At 35.6% G+C, this 25,445-nt stretch overlaps 1 protein-coding gene across 5 annotated transcripts in view; it reads left to right on the top strand.

The window, feature by feature from the left end:
• The window catches only part of LOC113116319 (collagen alpha-1(XIV) chain-like), a 109,499-nt gene that overhangs the window by 55,355 nt on the left and 28,699 nt on the right, over positions 1-25,445 (top strand). For all 5 annotated transcript variants that reach the window (XM_026284408.1, XM_026284407.1, XM_026284411.1 and 2 more), the window contains 11 exons: positions 1,252-1,368; positions 5,725-5,871; positions 8,387-8,461; positions 10,089-10,228; positions 11,824-11,947; positions 17,811-17,954; positions 18,095-18,259; positions 19,409-19,447; positions 20,693-20,831; positions 22,181-22,323; positions 23,020-23,129. In XM_026284408.1, the coding sequence (XP_026140193.1) occupies positions 1,252-1,368; positions 5,725-5,871; positions 8,387-8,461; positions 10,089-10,228; positions 11,824-11,947; positions 17,811-17,954; positions 18,095-18,259; positions 19,409-19,447; positions 20,693-20,831; positions 22,181-22,323; positions 23,020-23,129 (1,343 nt within the window). The remainder of the gene's footprint in view (positions 1-1,251; positions 1,369-5,724; positions 5,872-8,386; positions 8,462-10,088; positions 10,229-11,823; positions 11,948-17,810; positions 17,955-18,094; positions 18,260-19,408; positions 19,448-20,692; positions 20,832-22,180; positions 22,324-23,019; positions 23,130-25,445) is intronic.

Raw genomic sequence — 25,445 nt, 5'->3', positions numbered from 1 at the left:
GCCAGTCGTTTTGCCTGACTTGCAGTATTTAAAGAGTATCGCACCGAAATCTGAGGAGATCAGAAATAGGGTGCGGGTTTCCAGAGAAGTGAAGCCTACAGATTTTACCCCATAACCTGCAGCACAAAGGAGCCGCTGGCTGCCCTGTGGCTCATTAGCCATTACTGTAATACATATGCTGCTTTTCATTTCAGAGCATTAGACTGCATTAGAGAAGCAACGCTCAAGGCTTTCCTCTCACTACACTGTACCAATGTGTACATTTCAAAGCTTTCATTTAGGTTTAGTAGACCGCTGTTCGAAAGTTTGGGGCCTGTTATATTTGAATGTTTTTGAAAGTAGTGTTAACAAAGCTTGATAATAATAATAATAAATGTTTTTATTTATTTATTTATTGTTATCAATGTTGAAAACAGTTGTGGGGTAATTATTATTATTATTATTATTGTTTTTTAGGAAACTGTGATTCTTTTTTCAGGATATTGTTTGAACGAATAGCTCAAAATAACAGCTTTTTTCAATATATAAATCTTTTGTAACATTGTAAATATCTTTATAGTTACTTTTTGGTCAGTTCAATGCATCTTTTCTTTAAAATAATTACATAAATAAATTTGTAAGTTTTAAATGTCTTTACTGTCACTTTTAATACACCCTTGCTGAATAAAAGTATGAATTTCTTTAAAATAGTTATAAATAAATAAACCAACTTTTGACTGGTAGTGTATGTGAGCATTTGAGAACAAATGTTTTGTGCGACTGATGTTGACCATGTGTTGTGGCTTGGGCTTGTGGTTTGCAAACCAAATATTTATTTATTTATTTGCTTAACTTGACATTTTGAAGAGAGATTTATATTTTATTTTGTTTATTTTAATTTAAAAAAAAAAAAAATAATTAACTAAGAAGCTAACCTGCATAAGACATTAAAAATTACATCTTAAATTAAATGCTTTCCTCTTGGTTATAGCTTAAAAGTATAGATTACCAAATATGAAATTTCTGTCATCATTTTCTCAACTTCATGTTGTTCCAAACCTGCATGACTTTTTTTTTTTTTTTTTTTTTGCTGAACAAAAAAGAAGATATTTTGAGAAATTGTTTTAGTCAACATAATGAAAGTCGATAAGGTACAAAACAACATTGGACCCTATTAACTTTCAGTGTATGAATAATAATAAAAAAAACCCCACAAAATATCTTAGTTTTGCTTTTCCACTAAATTCATCTTATTTCTTTTTTCTCTTGCAGTGTTCCTGGGGGTGAAGAATCTCAGCACGTACAAGGTGCTCAGTAGCAGCCTGTGTGCCCAGTGGCAGCCTCACCGTCACGCCAGCGTCTACAGAGTCGTCATCGAGTCACTGCTCAGTGAGTGATACACACACCACACACCACACACACTCAGAACTCAAACACAGAACAGAGCCATAAGGTGGATTCCTGGTTTGCAATATTGACATAAATTTCAATTTTGTTAAATTTCAGTTTCAGAGGTAATGGGATATTATGGCTCGTTTCAGCACAGACCTCTGAGCCTCTGGGCCATTCAACAAAACTCTTTTTGTTTTTTTGTATGCATATTGCTCTACTGGCGTGTGACATGGGTTCGATTCAAATTTATAACAGCAGAGTCAAAAGCCCTTTTCCTGTTATTGCTTTTCTTATTCCTGCCTGATACCTCACCGGCCCAGCTTATCTCACAATCCTGGAAATCTTCTGTTCCACTTCCAGCGTGTGACTGCTCAGATGCCTACCAGTTTGGTAATGCTATTAAAACCAGATTCTGCCTGAAGCCTGTGTGTGTGTGTGTGTGTGTGTGTGTGTGTGTGTGTGTGTGTGCAGGCGCACACGCATGTGTGTGTATGGAGTATTTGAATGACAGTCATTGTAGTTCTCAAAGAGACAGAAATGTAGAAGAGATTTAAGAAACTTCAGTAACTTTTCAGTATATTTTGACAGTGAAACCCCACAAATTTAATTCTCAAATGTTATTTGGGTTGATAATAGCTTTCAGATCCTAATCTAAAAATAATAATAACAATTATGATGTTCAAATTCCTGCTTTTCTGGCCTTGCTGATATTTAATCTTTTTGTTTTAAACATTTTTATTAATAATTTATTAATCTATTTATTTATTTATTTATTAATAATTACCAACAACTACCTTAAATACTTTTATCCAGCAAGGATGCATGAAATTGACCTAAATGACAGTAAATACATTCAAATTTTTACATTTCAAATAGTCCTTTGAACTGTCTGTTCATCAAAGAATACTTGCAAAAAAATAAAATACAGTGTATCGTGGTTATTATAAGAATATTAAGCTGCTGCACAAATGCTTTCAACATTAATTATAAAAAGAAATGTTTCTTGACCAGCAAATTAGCATTTGATATCTGAAGGATCATGTGACACCGAAGACTGGAGTAAAGGCAACACAGAAATAAATTGCATTAAAAAAAGAAGAAAAAAAAAGGTTTTCCTGTATTTTTGATGACATAAATACACCTTGGTAAGTATACTGTAAGAGTCTTCTTTATAGGACATAGAAAATACAGACCAGTAACTTTTTGAAATGGTAGTGCAAATTCTGAATAAATTGTAAATAAATATAATTCAGTTCTTAAGAAGATGTTAACAGGTCTAGGTATGGGACTGAAAAATTATAATATAATATAATATAATATAATATAATATAATATAATATAATATAAACAGTTTAAATCTGTTAAATCTGTTTTTCCAAATTAGAAAAATTTGGGTAAAAATGAAACAGAAGAAAGTTGTAATTAAAGAATAACAGAGACACCTTATTACCTTGTAGTCATGGTAAACTCAAAACTACTGCGGAAGTGTGTGAGAAGACTAAATGTGAATATATACAGTACGTATTTTGCAGTACTTAGATCCCTGCTGCTTTTCTTCTTGCCCTCTTCTAGTCAAATAATGTCCAAACTTTGGTAACTAGTACGAACAGCAGATTCATCTCATGCCATCTTACTCGTAGGGAGAATTTGGCTGTGGAATTTCAGCCAGTCATACGATTTCTGCTTTAAACGCTCCACCATAATCCCCATTCCAAAGAAACCCAAGATAACAGGACTTAACGACTACAGACCTGTGGCTCTAACGTCTGTCGTCATGAAGTCCTTTGAAAAACTGGTTCTGGCTTATCTGAAGGACATCACTGGACCCTTATTGGACCCCCTGCAGTTTGCTTACCAAGCAAACAGGTCCGTGGATGATGCAATCAACATGGGATTGCACTTCATCCTGCAACATCTGGACAAAACAGGGACTTATGTGAGGATCCTGTTTGTGGACTTTAGTTCGGTATTCAACACCATCATCCCAACAGCCCTTCAGACCAAACTGACCCAGCTCTCTGTCCCTAGCTCTATCTGTCAATGGATCACCAGCTTTCTGACAGATAGGCAACAGTTAGTGAGACTGGGGAAATTCACATCCAACAGCTGCTCCACCAACACTGGTGCCCCTCAGGGATGTGTTCTCTCCCCTCTGCTTTTCTCCCTGTACACCAACGACTGCACCTCTAAAGACCCCTCTGTCAAGCTCCTAAAGTTTGCAGACGACACTACAGTCATCGGCCTCATCCAGGACGGTGATGAGTCTGCTTACAGACAAGAGGTTGAGCAGCTGGCTGTCTGGTGCAGTCTTAACAACCTGGAGCTGAACACGCTCAAAACAGTGGAGATGATCGTGGACTTTAGGAGAAACCCACCTGCACTTTCCCCACTCACCATCATGAACAGCACTGTGACTGCAGTGGAGTCATTCAGGTTCCTGGGAACCACCATCTCTCAGGACCTGAAGTGGGACAATCACATTGACTGCATTGTTAAAAAGGCCCAGCAAAGGTTGTATTTCCTTCGCCAGCTGAGGAAGTTTAACTTGCCACAGGAGCTGCTGAAACAGTTCTACTCAGCCGTCATTGAGTCTGTCCTCTGTTCTTCAATAACTGTCTGGTTTGGTTCAGCAACAAAATCAGACATCAGAAGACTACAGAGAACTGTTCGGACTGCTGAAAGGATTATTGGTACTCCCCTGCCCACCCTTCAAGAACTGTATACATCCAGAGTGAGGAAAAGGGCTCAGAAAATCACTCTGGATCCCTCACATCCAAGTCACCCCATCTTTGAACTTTTGCCATCTGGCCGGCGCCTCAGAGCCGCAAACACCAGAACAGCAAGGCACAAGAACAGTTTCTTCCCCCAGGCTATCTACCTCATGAACAGTTAAATGTTCTCTACTTATGCTTATAAACGTGCAATATCCTTATATTTATTTGTTAACCCTCCATACTAGAACATTCCTGCATCTCACTCAATCCTATTCCATTATCATTTATAGCACAATTGTTTATAGACTTATTTATTTGCTAATGTGTAAATCAATTTTTTTTTTTTTTTTTTTTTTTTTGTCTCTGTGTTGTTGTCTCTGTGTACTGGAAGCTTATGTCACTAAAACAAATTCCTTGTATGCGTAAGCATACTTTGCAATAAAGCTCTTTCTGATTCTGATTCTGATTCTGATTCTGAATCTTCAGCACCGAGTGCATGCTCATGGTGAAGCGAAGCGTTCCTGCGTGCAAATGCTAGGAAAGGGAGGGACCGTCCTGCTTGTGCCAGAGATGTGACTGGACTGAGAAGTGCAGTCTGTTGAAACAAACGCTTAAAGGAGGATAGATGTTTACTGAGCCAAGCCGGAGCGCTTGCCAGCTACTTTTCCATAGAGCACCAACGTAATAGGCAAATGTCACATCCCATTGTTTGATCAGCTCCGCAATCAAAGCATGTCTGAGCAAGGGAATAAAGTTGATCTTATTATCACATCCCAAGTTATGCAGTCCACATTATCATTGGAAAATGCAAAGAAAATGCCTCCTTTTTTTGCATAATGCACTCTAGAGACGTTTTCTTTCATGATCGTGGTTGAAAACAAGGTGCTTTGGGAAATATCTCATTAAAGAAAAGCGTATTTTTTAATAATGATATAATACTGCTTCTGAACAACCCAGCCATTTCTATTCCCCATGGACGCAGCTGTTTAATGGCAGACAAATTAAGATGTATGAACCAAGTCGAGCTGGATATTAATGTCTGCCATCACAAACAAAACAGAGATCGATGGATAGATATGTAGAAAAAGAAAACCAGAAAGAAAAAAAGAGAACACCTTCACATTTAGAAAGAAAATGTGTTTTTTTTTCTCCTTCTACTCATGGTTCATCCATTTCCCTGCAGTCTACAGCCTACAGTAGCTCCGATTAAAGACCTCTCCATTGAACTCTATAGACTGAATGCAAGGTTATCCTTCCTGAGCCCAAGCATTGGTCATTTTCTCAGCTTTGGAAAATAATTACAGCTATAAAGGTGATAAATAGCAGTTGTGCTACCTTATACCCAAGGATTTGAGTTTCACGTTTCCTAAAAGATGATTTACTCATAGTTCCTTTCATTTCAACAATCAGTTTTATGAGCAACAACACATGCCTGGTAAAAATAACAACACTTCGGCATGCTGCTGTGGTGCCACTTCTGTCATTTCCAACTTCAGGCTTTGTTTATAGCCTGAGGACTTGAATGGCGCTGTCTGATTAATTAGCACAATTGTTTGCTTGAGAAAGCTGTTGTGATTGCTTTTTATTTTCCTTTGATTGCTGCTTGAATGCCAATCCCGCTGTTTTAACTTTCTCACAGACGGACAGAAACAGGAAGTGAGGGTCGATGGCGGTGAATCCAGAGAGTGCTTCTTCAATCTTACCCCCAACACCCAGTACAAGATCAGCGTCTACACTCTCTTAATGGACACAGAAGGTTCTGTTGTCACCACCATGGCAACAACCGGTAAATACACTCTGATAACTGTACATTTTATGCCATTATAAGACTATAGACTTCAATCAGGGTGCACACAATAATTAATTGTGAATGAAGATGAGATTGTGAAGGTCTGGTTTTACTGTTGTCCATCCCTCATAACCTCATTTTTAGTTGTGGTGGATTAAATATGGCATCTGTCCCTAATAAGATTTATTGGGGTGTTAAATTAGGTCAGACACTACACCTCCCTGGAGTCTTTAAGGCACCAATAAAACACCTGAAGGTGACTTAGTTTGTTGGATTTGTGTGACAAAACAATCTTTGGATAGCAGATATGATTATTCTTTTATTTGCCACCAGTGTTATCTACAATGTGTGGAAGCCCTTAGATGCAATGGAATAAAAAAGTTAAGCTTTTTTTTATCACAGAATTTACAGTATATAGTTTTTCTCAGACCTTTTCATGTCTCACAATTTCGAGATTGCATCTCTCATATCTATTTTTATTTCTCATAATTATGAGTTTAAATCTTGCAGTTAGGATCTGTAACAGGTGTTACAATCCAGCATTTACTTTTTTTTATGTTTTCTTCTTCTGTAGCAGAAATTGGCTTCCATGAGACTGACCATGAGCACTCATAAACAGAAAAATAAGATTTTAACAGCTGAAAATCTAATTGTCTGGGAAAAATTTATAAGTTATATTTATAAGTTATAAATTTATAAAGATTTATAAGTCTTGTTTTACGTGCTAATCTAAATGTAACTTTTAATGAATTATTTAAAATGTATATTAAGTATAAAATATTATATAAAATAAATTATAAATATAAGTAAACATGCTTACATTTATATTGTATATTGTGTATTCAGGTTAATTGGGACATTTCTTCCCAGTCAACTTAATGGCATACATTTTCCCAATTTACCTGAATTCACCCGATATATAAGTATACTATGTCAAAGAAGCAGCACAACTCTTTACAGCACTGATATTAACAGCAAATCGACATATTTTAATGATTTCTGAAGGATCATGTGACACTGAAGATATAATAAAATATATATAAAATATATTAAAATAAAAGTGTTTTTTTATAATTGTAATAACATTTTAAAATATTTTTTTTGTTACTCTTTTTAGTTTTTGCTACATTTATCTTCATACTTTTTGTTCATATATACTATATATGACAGATTTTTTGACATATTTAGATATTTTTATGAAAAAACTAACTAAGAGCATATTTATGGTGATTATACACTGTAAAAGTTTAAGTGTACAGGCGCTGGTCATATAATTAGAATATCATCAAAAACAGAGATTTATTTCACTAATTCCATTCAAAAAATTTATCTTTATTATTATATTAACTAAAATTCATTACACATAGACTGATAGATTTCAAATGTTTATTTCTTTAAATGTTGATGATATATATAACTGACAACTAAGGAAAATCCCAAATTCAGTACCTCAGAAAATGTGAATATTGTGAAAAGGTTCAATATTGAAGACACCTGGTGCCACACTCTAATCAGCTAATTAACTCAAAACACCTGCAAAGCCTTTAAATGGTCTCTCAGTCTAGTTCTGTAGGCTACACAATCATGGGGAAGACTGATGACTTGACAGTTGTCCAACAGATGACCATTGACACCTTGCACAAGGAGGGCAAGACACAAAAGGTCATTGCAAAAGAGGCTGGCTGTTCACAGAGCTCTGTGTCCAAGCACATTAATAGAGAGACGAAGGGAAGGAAAAGATGTGGTAGAAAAAAGTATACAAGCAATAGGGACACCGCATCCTGGATAGGATTGGGAAACAAAACCCCTTCAAAAATGTGGGGAAGATTCACAAAGAATGGACTGCAACTGGAGTCAGTGCTTCAAGAACCACTACACACAGACGTATGCAAGACATGGGTTTCAGCGGTCGCATTCCTTGTGTCAAGCCACTCTTGAACAACAGACAGCGTCAGCGTCCAAAGTTATGTTCTCTTATGAAAGTTAATTTTGCTACAGGGTCCCAGAGTCTGGAGGAAGAGAGGAGAGGCACACAATCCACATCGCTTGAGTATCGAGTTCTGTACATGCTCAGTCAGTTATATTGTCAGTAGTTATTGTCAGTTATAATCATCAAAATTAAAAGAAATAAACATTTGAAATATATCAGTCTGTGTGAAATGAAGGAAAATAAGTTTCACTTTTTAATGGAATTAGTGAAATAAATCAACTTTTTGATGATATTCTAATTATATGATCAGCACCTGTATATAACTCACATGTTAGCGTGTCAATTAGGCTGTAGTAATACTTCAGTGATACAGGTCATGTCCAGCCAATGAAGTGCAGACAACATCTTCCCTTGATACACTCAATCATTGCCTGAGAAACAGATCCACCATAAGTAGAGCAGTGTGTCCTATTTCTTTTACAATTGGGTTTCCTTTGAGATCCCAAATCCGATTGTGTGTGTAATAAGGTGAAGACAGCCAGGCCCTGCTCTGGTTTATGTATTGTTTTGTTGTTTCTGCAGCTCCAGCACCCACCCAGCCACCGACCGCACCACCCACCACCATCCCTCCTCCCACCATCCCCCCAGCCAAAGAAGGTGGGACACCAGTGTGGGAAAAACTGGCCTGTCTGCCATTGTTTTTCCCTGTTTGTTGGCCATATCCCTATGTGTTGTGTGACCTTTCACTAACGTACATCTTTGCTGACAGCTAACCTTTTCTTATTCTCGGAGCCACTCTGCACTCAATAAATATGTCTGAGTCTCCCCAACACATCTGATAAAAGCACACAGAACTTATTTAACTTTCTTATATGGATCTTTTTAAATCCCTCAAACTTTATATTGGTTTCATTGTCTGGCCAAAAGCTTATAGTGTTTAATGCATCATAAAGTAACACCGGAATAATTTCTTGCCCTGGAACTAAATGCTTCTTTAGATTTATATGTTTGTTTTATATGGCTTTATCTCTGGGGTTTGGGTAGTCACCTAAATGCATGGATCTGCATGTCACACATTGCTCTTATAAAGGATAGGTCACATGGTAAGAAGAGAAACATTTGCTACAATCAGTATCTCAAGAAATCAAAATGCGAGTTTAATTTAGTTCTTGGATGAAAATGTGATATGCCTCACAAACTTGCTGTTTTAATGGTAATATGTAAAAAAAATGGTGGGTTTTAATTAATACCAGTGAGTCTAATGAGTCTGTTTACTTAAAAGATTCAGTCAGATTTGATCATTGATTCATTCGACGTTAAAAGCAAATTTAATTTTCAGCAGCCATTTTGGAAACCGTGATGCATTTTTGATCCTTTGAGTAATAGAAAAGTTCAGTTGTTAAATTTTTTTAAGTCTTTTGTAACATTGAAAATGTCACCTTTTATCAATTTAATGTGCCCTGCTGAAAAAAAAAAAAAAGATTTTGTCTTTAAAAGAATAGTAGTTGACATTCTATGGCTATTAGGGAGCATTTTTCTATGAATCATTGAATCACTCAACCAATTTGTTACAATTCACAGAGTTGTTCATGACCGAAACAACCCATTTATCTCCTTGTTCTGAATGAGATTGACAAACTGAACGAGATATCCCAATTTCTACACTAATTAGACTTTACGAACACAACACTTGATTCTTTTAGTTTATTCGCAAACAATGTTTCTTGTTCAGTGTCATTCAGACTCAAAACAGCGCCTCATCCAACCCATGAAATGCTCCAGACACTTAACAGGACAGCCGATTGAGTTTATGCCTTTATTTTAAGGTGACAATGTGACCGTACAATTACACAAAGAGGTAATACTAATTAACTACATAGTAAGTATGTGTCATTTAGCACTTATTGATATAATCTAATTTATTAAGATTGATTCAGTCACTTAATCATTTTGACTTGAATAAAACCAGTTAGATGTTAGTACATAAAGCACATTTTCAGCTTACTGACAGTGTACAGTGTATGTGTTTAGTCTTAAATCCTGCAAAGCATCAGTCTGGCAGAGTATTGCAGAGGTATCTGGGAATTAATTAAGCCTCCTTGTTTTATCCAGCTAGCTGTGATGGAGATCCTGTCAGTGAGAAAGGAAGTGTTTGGAATCATTTGACATCTGTTGTACTGCAGCGCTTGCACAGTAATGAGAATTTCTTATTTTAGCTGGTGATTTTTCACCTGCTTCCACTCTCTCTCTCTCTTTTGCTCTGTTTTCGAACTTTCTCTCTCAGTTTGCAAGGCAGCCAAGGCAGACCTTGCCTTCCTTGTAGATGGCTCCTGGAGTATCGGAGATGACAACTTTCAGAAGATTATCCGATTCCTGTACAGCACAACTGGTGCACTTGACGTGATTGGCCCCGAGGGAACACAGGTATGCTGCACTTGAACTATTTGTCAAATTCTGTCTGCTTTATATTGTTCTTATTTGTTTACATTGTATAACATTTCTACATTTTTTTAAATTAAAAAAACAGACTATCATGCTAAGCTAAAAGCAAAATTGTAAGTGTCATTTTGTCAACACAAAGCAAACTGACTGTTTTTTGAGGGCACAATTACTTATAACAGGAATTATATACTTAATGTTTAAGAGTTTACTTAAAAGAATAGTTTACCCAAAAATCTAAATTTGCTTACAATTTACCCATCCAAATGTAAAAGAGTTTCTTTCTTCATCAGAAAAAATTAGGTTTACATCACTTGCTTAATAATGGATGTCCTGCAGTGAATGGGTGCCGTCAAAATGGGAGTTCAAACACCTGATAAAAACATCACAATAATTCACTAGTTATCCACACTACTATACGTACACTACAAGTACACACTTAGCATAAAAAAAAAAAAACTTGCAGATTGAAAAGATCTGTTTTTGAAAAAAATAAATAAAAGACATGTAATGTCTGGTTTGCTTCAAAAAGTTGTTGTTTTTCCTTCTCTCAAAAGATCATTTTTTGGACTGAGGCATCATGGGAATAGCTATTCTGGGCTAGAGACCACACTACCAAACATTTAACCCAGTAGCCTGAGAGAACATTTGATAATAATAGCCTTTGTCTAGACTTGTCTGTCCAGGATTCAGAAGATCTTCATCACACCCCATCAGCAGCTTTAGGGATCACAGCGGTGGACCTACTACAAGATATGTGAAAACTGGGGAATAAGCACTTTCAAGGGCAGGAGCTAAAGTAAACAGAGGAACATGGCACGGATAAAACATCTTCTTTTACACACAGATGTTTGCATTCTGGCGTCTGCTGTAGGCCATGTAGATAAGTTTGACTTGGCTCAGACTGGTTCAACATCAGCAAACTCTTATGCATGATGACATGGCTTTTGTCTCTCTCTTTTTTAGAGTGTGGCCTAGTGGTTAAAGATCTGAGCTGGTAATCACAAGGTTTTAGGTTTAAGCAATCCACTATGTGACACAGAAAAACACTTATGCGTCAAAAATGAACCAGGTTTGAAACAAAAATACTCCATTATTTAAATCTGGTGGGAAAAGGCCTCCATAGTCAATTTCTCTCTCTCTCTCTTCAAATAAATGCTGTTCTTTTAAAACTGAAATCCATCAAAGATATTATCACAAAAATAATATTATCACAGTTTACACAAAAATATGAAGTAAAAACAAGATATGTTTCTTGAGCACCAAATTAGCATATTAGAATGCATTTTGAAGGATCATGTGACACTGAAGACTGGAGTAATTATGCTGGAAATGCATCGCAGGAGTTACATTTTAAAATATATTAAATAGAGAATTTATGTTATAATATAATACAATATAAATATAATGAATTAAACAGTATTAAATAATGTAAAAAAAATATATATAGTATGCCTCTAGAAATGTTACAGAAATGCCAATTTCTGAATTTAAAATCAATTCTAGGGGGAAATACTTTCTGACATTGATGTACTGTTGTTTTCAAACATGGCTCCTAACTTACTTTCTACGACTGACAGGTGGCCATTGTTCAGTTCAGTGATGACGCCAGAACCGAGTTCAAGCTCAGCTCCTACAGCGATAAGGAGGTTCTGCTGGACGCCGTGCAGCGCATCACCTACAAGGGAGGAAACACCAAGACAGGCATGTATCTCAATCCTCAGACCGAATTAAACACAATGACAGCTGCTCTTGTGATGGAAAACAATCTCCTCAAAGATCTCTGTGCACACAACCATTCTACTATCTATCTATCTATCTATCTATCTATCTATCTATCATCTGTCTGTTCATCCTCTGATTTTATTATTCATTCATTCTATTGTTTACTCATTCTGCCATTCATTATCTTTCGCTCATTCTATTGGTCATTCTATCACTTATTCTGTCATTGGCTCATTCTGTCATAATAGTAAACAGAATTGATTTTATTTTTTATATTTTTTTGAAAATTGTCCTTTAAACAGTCAAAGCCAAGGAGACAAATATTCAAGTTCTTCTCTAATAGCCATAATGGTTTCCTGGTGAACAGTATGCTAATCCAGAAGATAGATCTGGACCACATTATATCTAGATCACATTATACAAACCAAGTTCTGCTCTACCATTTTGGAAATTCATGCTGGTCTTGTAATAGGTGTCCAGATTTATTCATAATACTTTTGATAGAAATTCTTTATTAATGTTCTGTTTAAGAAGACTTAGACCAAGAACTTCACAGTAGAAGTTTGAAAAGCAGCACAGCTCCATCTCAGTGAGCAGCAGAGCAGCATGGTGTGTCCCTGCGCTTGTGTTCATGCTGTCTTGCTGTGAGTCTTTGTTTTAAAATGAAACACCTTTCATTCCACACAGTGAAGGAACAGCAGCCCCCACCCTGCTGTGTCCTCACACACGTAAACGTCCCCGTACAAGGCATATTCTCCATGGCAATGAGCCCCCCGTCAGTTGCTGTGCTTCATTGGTGAGAGCAGATACATGTCTGTGGACATGTGTGATCCGGGCATTAAGAGCCCAGTGCATTTATCCATCCCGGCTTTACCGGGCTGCTCATTTGAAACATGAGCATGACTTATTTTTAGAGGGTATTAGGGCTAATCCCTTGCCTGCATTTTCATACATTCATATGCAGAGGATGAGGTGAGGATCAAAGTGATTGGCCTCATTCAATGTGTTTAAACTCAGAAAAGAAGAAGAAGAAGTCAGTTCTGAGTACTAACAGGGTCTGTATGGTTCTCTGAAATTACTTTGGTGGAAGATATTTAAATGGGATGATGTTGTTTTGATGTTCATAGTTTGCAGATTTTCTTTTTTTCAGTTTTACCTGATGGTATGGTAAAAAAAATTTGGCCTATGGCATGACCCTAACCCACATATTCTCTCTATAGTTTATTAAAGGAATAATTAATAATGTAATTATTTACTCTTATGTGATTCCATATGTGTATGTGTGGAACACAAAATTACATTTTTGAAAGATCGTTTTACATTAGTTTTTATGTTAATGTTATTTATTAATAGTAAGCAATTATACAATTATACATTTATAATTGTTTATATTTCTTATTTAAATATGAATTGTCTTTGTATCTAAAAGAGATATAAGAGCTATTTATGAACAATATCACACGAGTAGCAGTGCAATATGGCTGCATATCAGCACGGCTGTGATTTGCTGATGTATCACATAGCTATGAGAGTGATATTGCGTTAATACAACAGTTCGATGGCATGATTGTGTAAATACATTAGAAAAAACAATGGAGTTTCTTTAAAATCTCTCTTTTGTGCGAAAGTACTTTCGTCCGCCACGGATACAAAAATCTCAGTTTGACAGTTTAACAGCTGAGCCCAAATCTGTTACTAATTCGAAAAACGTCACTTCAGAACTAGTAACGAAGGAAAGCTGAGTTGCTTCATTAAATACTTATTTTATTACTGTATTGTGAGATATTAAGATGGACTGAGAAAGTGTGATTACCTGCATCTGATACAGCATTCATTCTTCAGTTCGATCTCATATTCACAATAAAACATTAGTTTGAATGTCCGCTGACGAAAGCGATATCTTTGTCATACTGTCATCTGTTAAGGGTGATTTTGGATGACAGCTCTGCTTATTGCATTTTGTGGTTATAGTGCTTAATTTCTAAATTGCGAGGTCTCAGAACAAAGTGAGGTGACGGATCTGGAGAGGTAACGGAGCATTCGCTCAATGGAGGACCAGCTTATGTGATTAGCAGCGTGCATCTACTTACGGTCATGAAAAAATAAAATAATTACATTTTAAAAACAGCAATTTCCAGGCCTGGAAAAGTTTGGGAAAAATCCATTTTTTTTCCCCTCAAATCTCTGTATAATAGAATTATGTTTAATCAGATTTCGAGTGTATAATGAGGAAAATTCCTGCAAACATTTATTCAATAGAGCATGTATGAGTAAATAAATCCACACAAACTATCAGATTAAATCAGTCATTTGAAAACAGCATGAGTGATTCAGCTGTTTTGCGTCTTCTCTCTCTCACTCTCAAAGCGGCTTCACAACAGCGTACCTCGTCTGCACTACTGCACGCTGCGATACAAGACTTTCGCTCAGGTTTCGGGACAGTTGACAGAATTCGAGTTATTGTTGCATCATCACAAAACTGTATCATTTCCACATCTTTTTAAGTTTAAACCATTCAATACTCGCTGCTCCAGAGGGGGGTTTCTGTGCACTCACAATCACGTCCAAAGTGTGCGCATATAAATCACCCTCTGAGTACCAAATTTAGTTATTTTTCGCGGACAAATTCGGATCCGGCTTGTTTCTGGTACAAATTAAGCCCTGGCTGGCTGTCTTACAAGGTATGTAAAATAGATCTTTAGACATTACTCTCAGCCAAAGGTATTTGCTCTGGAACAAATAATATATAAGTATATTACTATAGAGACATCAGAGCCAGTGGCATATTCAGGAATATTTGGCCAAAGTGAGGGTTTTTCAAATATATGTTATCTTTACAGGGCTCTAGACTGCGACATTTTTTTGAGAATGTGCGAGTTAAAATTTGACGTGGTGGCATTTGTGTGAGTGCATGGTCTGCGCTGCTCCAAAGCATCTGTTACATACAGCGCGCTTTGCAGAGCCATGGCACATTCTAGCAGGAGTCAGAATTCACTGATCACATGAAGAGAGTAGCTCTGAACATGTTGGTATTCTTGTCGAAAAAAACATGCAAGGTCTGCCACTGACAGCCAGTTTAGTTTTACTTCTCTTTTTGTTTTCGTTTTGAAAAGCTTGTTATCTTTGCTGATTACCTCACGTTACGCTATGGAGGCTTTCTTTAATATTTGTATTTATTTGATCCGTCAGTGTTTGCTTAACATACTGTAATTCATTAGTCATTATATAATATAGCTTGTGGAGTATGCCATGCCTCATCTGATTAGTTTTTGTTAATAAATGTTATGTAAGCTAGTTTGTCGTTGAAGCCTACTTTTTTATTGTTGTTGTGCTTTTTAATTAAGTATAACAATGAATTCATCTTTTGCTTTAGTCTTAAAAAGTGAAAGGTGTATAGATATAACTTATATAAGCATATAGACAATTCTCTTTTCTTGTAAAATATGACACTAAGATCACATATTTGATTTGCGAAAGCGCACAAAGCTCGGCTTATAAACACAGCACAAGATACATTTCTGTTCACAAGATTCAAATCACAAATAATAATGTTGAAAAAGAACGGGTTGAATGCTGTACACTTGAGTTACCATATAACTATAAACTGTGATACAATTCATCAGCATGCATTGATTAATCTCATGTTGTGGCAAAAAAAAACAAAATAAAATAAATAAAGTTAGTCACAAAAGAACGAACAGTGGGAAGAATGAGTCTAGAGCCCTGCTTTATTAACAAAGTGCATATTTAAAGTCCAAACCACTGCGTTCTTGCCTAAAAAGACTACATTCCATGACACAAAAGCAGTATTATTTATAAAATTGTAGTGGATTTGGGAGTCCTCCATGAAAATCGCGGTCAGAAGTCCTGCAAGCAGAGTGATACAAACGGTGAAATGGTTGGAGTTCTGTTATCACTACAATATCACACTGCTGGAGAAGTCTCTCAGACAATCATAAGAAATAACTATATCTGTCTGTCTGTCTATATACACACACACACACACACACACAGCATCTATTTATTTATGTCAAGTTGTATACATTTTTGTTCCTCAGAAGAAAGTCATATGTGAGGGTTCTAGTTGATTTGTACACGCTAGTCTCCTCTCTAACAAGTCGGTTTAGAATGAAAAGTATCAGCTGAAGCTCACAAACACAAATGAACAGTCAGTGCCCACTTTGACTGATGCTGCAGTCATGATGTCTTGTTCATCTGTCCGTCAAACAGCAGTGCTTTCGCCCCCGTCAACTCGGGGCCACAGTTAGCCACAACTCCAATCTGCAGTCGAAATTCTTTTGTTCTCACCTGTTATTTTAAAACAAAATAACTCCCACTTCACACGGTGCTGCCGTCTGCTTCTTTCGTTTGTCATTTGTCTCCTTCTGACAGGGGCTGAAGAAAAGCCAGACAGAGAAACAGGCAGCTTCAGGAGTCAGTCAGGCATGGCCACAGGGTCCCCTTGTTCAGTCCGTCAAAATATATCGCCAAAGTGCAGCATCTCAGACACCCGTCCATATTTTATTCAGAGTGCAGGTTTGTAAGGGGATTTTGTCTAATACTCGCTGATCCAGGGGAACCTGAGACGTTTCTGCGAGATTAGAGATGCAAATTAGAAATGAGCAGCCCGGCTGATGTCTCGCAGCTGCAGTGCCAAGTTAGTAATAATGGTAAAATATTGAAATGGGGCAGTGCAGCTTGTTAGATCCCATAGTTCAGGTCTGCTGGGAGTGACGGCTGGGACGCGTCACGGGAAAATTCATTTGATCAGAGGTCTGACTTTGCTTTGCTCTGTGCTAAATACTTGGCACTTTGTGAGCTTAAAAATAGTAGGTGAGACTGGCGTTGGCTCGCACAATTTCCGTAACCCAACTAGGTGTAAATGAAAGTGTATGTGCTTTTGTAAAGCACACACAAAATAAAATTAATTTGTTAATTAATGACAAAATGGAATGGAAAATAATGGATAATGGAATGGAAAATAATAATATTAATGAAATATTTACATTTGTATTTATTTTTAAGCCATTTTAAGTAATTAAATGACAACTAGGGGAACGTTCCCTCTCCCACTCTTTTCATAAATTTGGTTTGTCAGGTTGTATAGGTTGTATAATTTTTTGCAGGCTCCAAAATGTATGTGCACAATAAACAGTTGTTTTTATACAGAAAAAAAGATATAGTATATATAGAGATATATAAAATATAAGAATTAAAAGGAAAACATTGAAGGAAATTTTACTTTTGAATTAGCATATTAAATCTGAGTGGCTCAACAGGGCTAACATTCAGAGGTTATTTCTCCTAATACAAATTTTTACCAGAAATGTACTCTTTGTCTGCCAACTCTTCTAGCCAACCAACTCCTTTCCCCTAATCACGAGCAAACACTTAATTGAGAAGACGTACCACAAAGCCAAACTTTAACAAGCTCATAGTGTCCTGGCAGAATCATACGATCAGTCATGGCTTTTTCTGCTTTGCTTAATTTTTTTTTCTTTTTTTTTAGACTGTAAAAACACAATGAATCAGAAACCACCCGTCATATAGCAGCGTCATTTTCACACCATTTCCAGGAAATCGTTTATGAATTCGCACCTTTCAATAATTATTTCTTGTCAAGTTCTTTCTTTTTGTTCTTTCACCTCATTGGTCGTCCTTCCAGCTCTCTGCAGGTACTGGCATAAAGTTTCAAGATAATATGTGTCTCTGGCAAATGCAAATCACTCTGTCAGGATGCAAGTTCCTGTTAAATCCATCACTTTTTGGCATCCCAGAGTCCGTGAAGTGGTGTAAATCCTGCTCCTGGCATGAGACAGTCTGTTTATGACTCTTGATTCAGGTCGCGCCATTAAGCATGTGAAGGAGGCCATCTTTGCTGAGGACGCGGGCGTAAGGAGAGGCATTCCTAAAGTGCTGGTGGTGCTCACGGATGGGCGATCTCAAGATGATGTCAACAAGATCTCGAAGGAGATGCAGATGGAGGGTGAGCGACTCTAATCTAAAAATGAGCATAATAAACAGCAGCTGTAGAAAAACACCGCCTGTCTTGTGGTTTGGTTGTTTCTGTTAAAAATAGAACTTTAAAGGCTGTAATAAAAGTAATGCTTTCTTGTTTCACCGTAGGCTACATCATCTTTGCCATTGGCTTCGCTGATGCTGACTACGGGGAGCTGGTGAACATTGCCAGCAAACCAAGCGAGAGACATGTGTTCTTTGTGGACGATCTGGATGCCTTCAAGAAAATTGAAGAACAGCTCATAACTTTTGTTTGTGAGGCTGCGACTGCCAGTACGTCCCTTTGAGAATCCACAGAAACTTCCTCTTGCAGTTTGCTGTGACATGTGGTAGAGAACTTGCTAGTTTTAATATGCTTAGACATGCTACACAATAAGTATTTTAAGGACGCCGATTGTCATTGATTTTGTTGAATGAAGTGACATTCTTGTGCTAGAGGATAAAGTCCCTGATTTCACAGAACACTGTCTGTATTTGAGAATAGCAAGGATGGTATTTTGACCAATCAGAAACCAGAACCAGAACTGTCTTGAACAAGTAATGTTATACTTTCAAGACATTTTATTGTGTTTGAAACACTCATTTCCAATAAATCAGTGTTTCATATCATGTTTGCTATCACCATATACTAACGATGACAAGTCAAGTCAGTTTGAGACCAATCAAATTTATAAACTTTTGAATCAAAGTATTTCTGGATTGTTGCTGGCCAGACTACATTAAATCAATGCATTCAACTCTCCCAGTTTTGAGAGCAAAATCCACAGTCAATATTTAGAACCAAGTCCAAGCACATATTTTTTCTCTGTTGATAATGTTACACTTGAATGTATGTCACAGTATGCAAGAAAAGATTTCATTGCAACTTTAAAATTAATTATACTGTCAAAAAGTTCAGAAGTTGATGGATTAGCAATAACAAGTGTGTTTTAAATGATGAAATAAGGTTGCTATTTCAATATGTTAGTACGTCACAATGCTATTGATAACATTCATTATTAAATGACTCCACAAACCTCTGGAATACTCTAATTTGGTCAAACTATTTTATTTTTAAATAATGCCCACTAAACAATACGATTGACCAGTGTCTTTGGCATGTTTGTTAGTCAACATTTGACTCAGAGGAAGATAGGTTAGCAACGACTTGCAATATTCTTAAAGGATGAATAAAGTTGGAAGACTTTTAAGATTGCAGGGTAATTACTTTTGGATTAATTTAAGTTCTTCGCTCTTCCGTTCTCTGAAATCATCCCTTGTGAGTTTACGTCAAGTCTAAAATAAAAGTTGTAAGTTTGAAAATGGTCTCTGAACAGAAAAATATATATTTAAATGCATCATTATGTAACCTATAATATCCAAAAATCACTTTGTTCTTGGGGAATTGATAGGTTTTACACTCTGTTCTATTTTCTTTTACAGCTTGCCCCTCGATGTTAATGAGCGGGAACACTTTAGCTGGTAAGACAACAATAAATGCTGCTGGTTCACACTAACCTCTCCATCATTGCTGGGTAGGAGGAGAGGATCTAAGGATTTATTTGAAGAATTAGATCTATTCATCCACTGTCAGTATTTAACAACCCCTTTACTTAATTAGGACCAGAGGGTCATGTTATTATTCACACCATAATCTAGATCTGGAAGAAAGAAAAAACTGCTTTTCACATGGCCTGTCTTTCATTAGACAGACAAACATACTGTTGCTTGAATTGTTGCTGTTTCAATCAAGTTTTTGCCATAGATACTGTTTACACTAGGGAAATGATAAGCTTTTTTTATATAAATTTTTTTTTTATTATTTTGTATGATATAAACTATATTAATAAGTAATATATTTGTAATATTTATAATCTAGTGTATAATATTGAAATCTGCCATAGGAAAGTATTATAACACTTTAAGACATCACAGTACAGGCCACTGAATAAATCACTTCTTTCTCATTTCACATTTACATTTTTTATTTTTTTATTTATTAATGACCTAAAATCTGATGTACATAAATTACTCACTAAATGTTTGAGGCCTGTAAGATTTTTATTGATGTTTTATTATTATTACGATTTTTATTTATTTTAAGAATTCTATTTATTTATTTTATTCAGAAAAAAAATGAATTAAATTGTTCAAAAGTAATAAGAACATTTAATACTGTTAAAATAGTTGTTCTCAGATCAGTTTCTAAATATTTAATGGTTTGCACAAAAATATTTCGCTTCTGTTTTCCAGCTATTTTGACTTTTGATAATAATGTTTCATGAGCACCAAATCAGCATATTAGAATGATTTCTGGAGGATCATGTGACACTGGAGTAATTACAGGAAGAAATGATGTTTTAAAACATATAGAAAAATAGAAAACTGTTATCTATATAATATTTTACAAATTTACTATTGTTTTTACACTGTATTTTTGATCAAACGAATGCAGCCTTGCTGAGCATAACAGACTTTGTTCAAAAACACTTTAGTATAGTGACAAATTCTTACTATTACCTAGTTGCTTATTAGCATGCCTATTAATAACATATAGGCTGTTTATTAATACTTATAAAGTGCACGTTCTGCAAGACCACCTTCTACATCCCTAATACCTAAACTTAACAATTACCATACTAATTATAAATGAGCAGTAAACTAGTATTTTAATGGTACAGTTTTGTTAGATCAGCATACTTCAGGTTTATCCGTTGTCCTTTGCAGGCTTCCGTATGATGGAGATGTTTGGTTTGGTGGAGAAGCACTACAGCAGTGTGCAAGGTGTCTCAATGGAGCCTGGGACTTTCAACAGCTACCCCTGCTATCGGTTGCACAAGGACGCGCTCGTCTCTCAGCCTACCAGGTGTGTGTGTGTGTGTGTGTGTGTTTGTTAACTGTTTATATGTATGAAAGCGTAACAGCATGCTCAACTGAAACTCTCTGAAATGAGAAAAATCTGTAATATGTCACCTGTCAAATCAAAACCATAATACAGATGTAGTTTAATGGATTCTAAATGAAGTGGTTTTAGTGAGCAGGAACAGATTAGCCCTACACTTAAATGCAAAATAAAGAGCGATCGGTCTTCTGTGCCTGATCCCGGAGCACTGACCCTCCTCCTCCTGTCTAGCATGTGATAATATTTAGATTAGGCTTCACTTTCCTGCGCTCGGGGGAATGTTGTTATTACAGTGGAGGGTTTCAGCGCAAGGGTCTCCTCTCCTGTAAATCTCGCAAACCGCAGCCTCGCTTTAACTCGCACTCAGGCAGCTGGGAATTACTACAACACTGTTATTATGATAATCTCATCTGTGATTATGAGAAAGGCCAAAGACTCACGAGGTAATGGCAGCACTCTGGATACAGTTCACATTTGTTCTTCAGAGGAGAGTGCTTGTGTAGCAGAAGATCTGTTTTACTGGTTGTGAAATTTCTTTTGGTTTATTACACTTATGTGCCATTGTTGTGCTATATTTCACACTGATTTGTCTGATTCATTTGTCCCATGTGGGTTGCATTGGAATGGCTAAAGGGGGATAAGAAATATAAATATATTTGACGTTTTTTGCTCTTGTTGAGAAGTTATGAGTGGTTTATCTGTATTTTTATTTTCTTAACTCTCTAAAAATGTAATGATTAAAAAACTGAAATGAAAAGTCTTAAAAATGAGTCACAATATGAATGTCAAGACAAAAAAACAAAAAACAAAAAAACAAGCCATCAAATAGTCTGATGCCACACAAATTTAGATCTAAATATATATATATATATATATATATATATATATATATATACATATATATATATATACATATATATATATATATATATATATATATACATATATATATATATATATATATATATATAAACTATTCACAATAGTCTGATGCCAAATTTTAATGAATCAAATAATCTAAATTTGATCCTATAAATGTCATGCTTAAAAAAAATCTGTCTTATTCATTTGTTGTCACATTTGATTATTTCTGTTTTAGGTGAACTATTTTTCTAAAATGGGGGAAGAGTCTTAATTTGTGGCCATAATATCTTTCTCTTCCATGGTATTCTCTTTCCTTTCCCATATCAGGTGTGGGGCTACTCAAAACCCTCAAAAAAAAAAAAAAAACTTTAAAAAGTGACAGAGCATTTCAGTTTATTATTTCAAACATGATGTGAAGGAGTTTGCAAATGTATGATTTATGTTGACAGGTATCTACATCCCGAAGGCCTTCCCTCTGACTACACTATATCAATGCTTTTCCGCATACTGCCTGAAACTCCTCAGGAACCTTTTGCATTGTGGGAAATCCTTGACAAAAACAATGAGCCACTTGTGGGCATTATCCTGGATAGTGAGTATTACTTTTTTTGCTTTATGCCCCTATGCAGGCCTAACATAAAATATTTCATTAATTTTCATTAATCTTAATAAAAAAAAATAATAAATAATAATAATAATAATAATGGTTTAATAATAAAACTTTCTACAATAATATATATTATTCCTTTTGATTAATTATATGTTCATCAAACAGTGGTTCTCAACTGGTGGGTTGTAACACTGCTAATAAACCAATATAATCATGAACAATTATACTAGCAAAAAACATGGGATGATCTGCTTTTATAAGGTTGTAGAAAACACATTGCAATTTATTTGTTACAGGTGTAAAAAGCTTAGTGTCTAATAAACTTAATAAAAAAATAATACCAGTGTATTCTTAAAAACCATGTACAAAAAATACACAAGATAAAAGAAAATGCAATCATTAATGCATGGAAATAAAAATGGAATAAACAGGGTTTGTGCTGATCAAAATGCATTTTCTGCAGTGAAACTTTGGCTGGCGAGAGCATGAAACCACTGAAATCAAAACCAAAATGGACAGTTTTCCTAATCCAGAAAGGCTTGCACATATGGAGTGTATGTTTGACTGCCTACATTTGATGTCCAATGTAAAATCTTAGTCCTGAAACAAAACCAGTCGAGAACCACTGACTTAAAAGATCTAAAACCCTTGAGTCTAATGTTTTTTGTCTCTCTTCAGACGGAGGGAAAACATTAACCTTTTTCAATTACGACTACAAGGGAGAATTTCAAACGGTGACTTTCGAAGGAAGTGAAATTAAGAAGATTTTCTATGGCAGTTTCCATAAGGTCAGTCTGTCTTCCATTTATGATCCAGCTTTGACTATGATTACAGAAACTATACAGTCATTTGTGTTTCAGTCTCATGGCTGAGGTTTTCTCTTTCTTGTCAGGAAAGTCATGATTTAAGCTGGACTTTGGAAACGCTTGAATTATAGCAACCAAAGTTTGTTCATTCATACTATAACCATTCATGTACCAAATGACCAAATACAGCTGAATACACAAATTTTAATTTGTAAAGTTACCGCATTTTCTTTATAGTTTTGCCTTGACTGTCAGAACCAAATATCACTGATGTTTTTTGGATATTTTGGCTTTCTGTTTTGCCTCATTCTCACCTGATTATGTACAAGTTTGGGCACAAGATAATTTCATGTCACATGAAATTGAAATTTTTCCAAATTACAGTAGATTCATAATGTTTAAGCAGCTATTTGGTTAGTTACTGTAAAACATAAATAGTTCAGTCAATTATATTTAATTGTGCATTATAGCTGACACCTAGATGAACAATTACAGTTGTTTTTATGACTGTAAGTCATTCTCCTTAAATGCTACTGACGTTAGAAAAGTGTATACCAATATCGCATGTAACTTTAGAGACGGTCCCTAAATTTGAGACTCTCGAACGTCCAACGACAAGCCAACTTTATGTCCTTTTCTTCTTTCTCTTTTCGGCGCCAGAGGGATACATCCTTTTTGTGACATGGCTTATCATTTATTACAGTGACGCGCACTTGCGCGAATTGTCAATGCACGCGAGGTGTCTATGCGCAATTGCGCATGACTCAAACGCTAGCAGACACAGCAGCAGTTGTCGGGAAATACGATTTTTTTTTGTTTTGAATTATTCATTTATTTGTTCATTATTCATTCATTCATTAATTTATATGACTTTTTAAGTTATTTAATTGTAAAAAAAAAAAAAAAAAAAAGCAGCCGCTTAGTTCGCTTATGCCTCGGGCCGGCCCTGATCACCATGCTAAAATCTTCGGACTTCTGATGCTTTCTGACCTTCAGATTTCATCTTTGCATTTTAAATTCTATACATTTTGTTCAATCTGCCAATTATCGTTTGATCTCACACTTCTTTTGGGGGAAAAAAACAGTAGGTATTTAAATACACTTTTATATTAACTTAATTTCAGCTAAATTAATTAAAGTTTAAACTAAAAGACAAAAACATAATGTATTCACACATTATATTATTTCACCCAGGGCATGCACTACAGAGTCCTGACAGTATGAAAATGGCTTATGATAGCCCTGTCCTGTTCGTTTTCTGTATTCTTTCTTCACATCTGTGCTGGCGAAGAGCTCTCTATCACTCTTCCGCCCTCCAGTAGTTTTGAGAGGCTGTCTGATGTATTCCAAGGCTCTGTGTGTTGCTTGTCTGGTTATAATTCCCTTTTTCTGCCAAGTGTGTTCTACCTTTGAGTGCATGACAAGCCGTCCGCAGCCTTTGATGCAGTGGCGTGTGTGTTTATGAGCGAGTATTCTCCTGACATCACTTATGATGTGTTTGTAGGGTAATCCCTCTTGGCAGAGCTCGTCAAGATTAGAGTCTGTGAGTAATACAGATTACTTCAGAACCGTCTCCGCTCCGGATCCTGAATTAATAAATATATCTCTGCCTGTCTCATCTAAATGGTGGGGAATAAGCAGGATTTGGACACTTTCATTGAAGAATTTCTCCTTTTGTATCGTTCATTCAATAGTTTTGATAATACAAAAGCATTCTAGAAAAGTTCTTTTAGGTACAGTGTAAGAAGTTTAAATGTGCATATAGTGAATTTTCCCTCTATGTTTTAGAAATGAATCATGTTAATTTTTGGTAATTAATTTTATTAATTACATTATTACTTATTTACATCTTTTTGTTTAAAAATGTTACTGGTAATTTTATATTTTAATGTAAAAATACATTTCTCTGTCTTAAAATGAACCCAAAATAAGTTGGAAATTAAAACTTAAGATACTTAATTACTAGAGGCATAGGTAATAATCAAAAGGTGAGCGTATTAATAAGCTATTTAATACAAGTTTTTGTAATTATTATTTATTATACATATTGCTAAATGTTAATTTATTAAACAAAATAATAAATCTTAATTTCCAGCTTACCTTGGGTTCATTTTAAGCAAGAAATATAGTAATTTTGAGATAAATAAAAACATATCAAACATTTAACTCAAACCGCTGGGTTCTTCCACATTACACCCCACTTGGGTTGTTTTTAAGTGTACTGTTACAGTGCTTCATTTTTATTTAATTATTTATTTTTATTAATAAGTGTGTTTTTAGATGATACTGACTCTTAGA

The sequence above is a fragment of the Carassius auratus genome, chromosome 16 (genome assembly GCF_003368295.1).
Source record: "Carassius auratus strain Wakin chromosome 16, ASM336829v1, whole genome shotgun sequence".
Taxonomy (NCBI): domain Eukaryota; kingdom Metazoa; phylum Chordata; class Actinopteri; order Cypriniformes; family Cyprinidae; genus Carassius; species Carassius auratus.
This window is presented reverse-complemented; position numbering and strand designations above follow the sequence as displayed.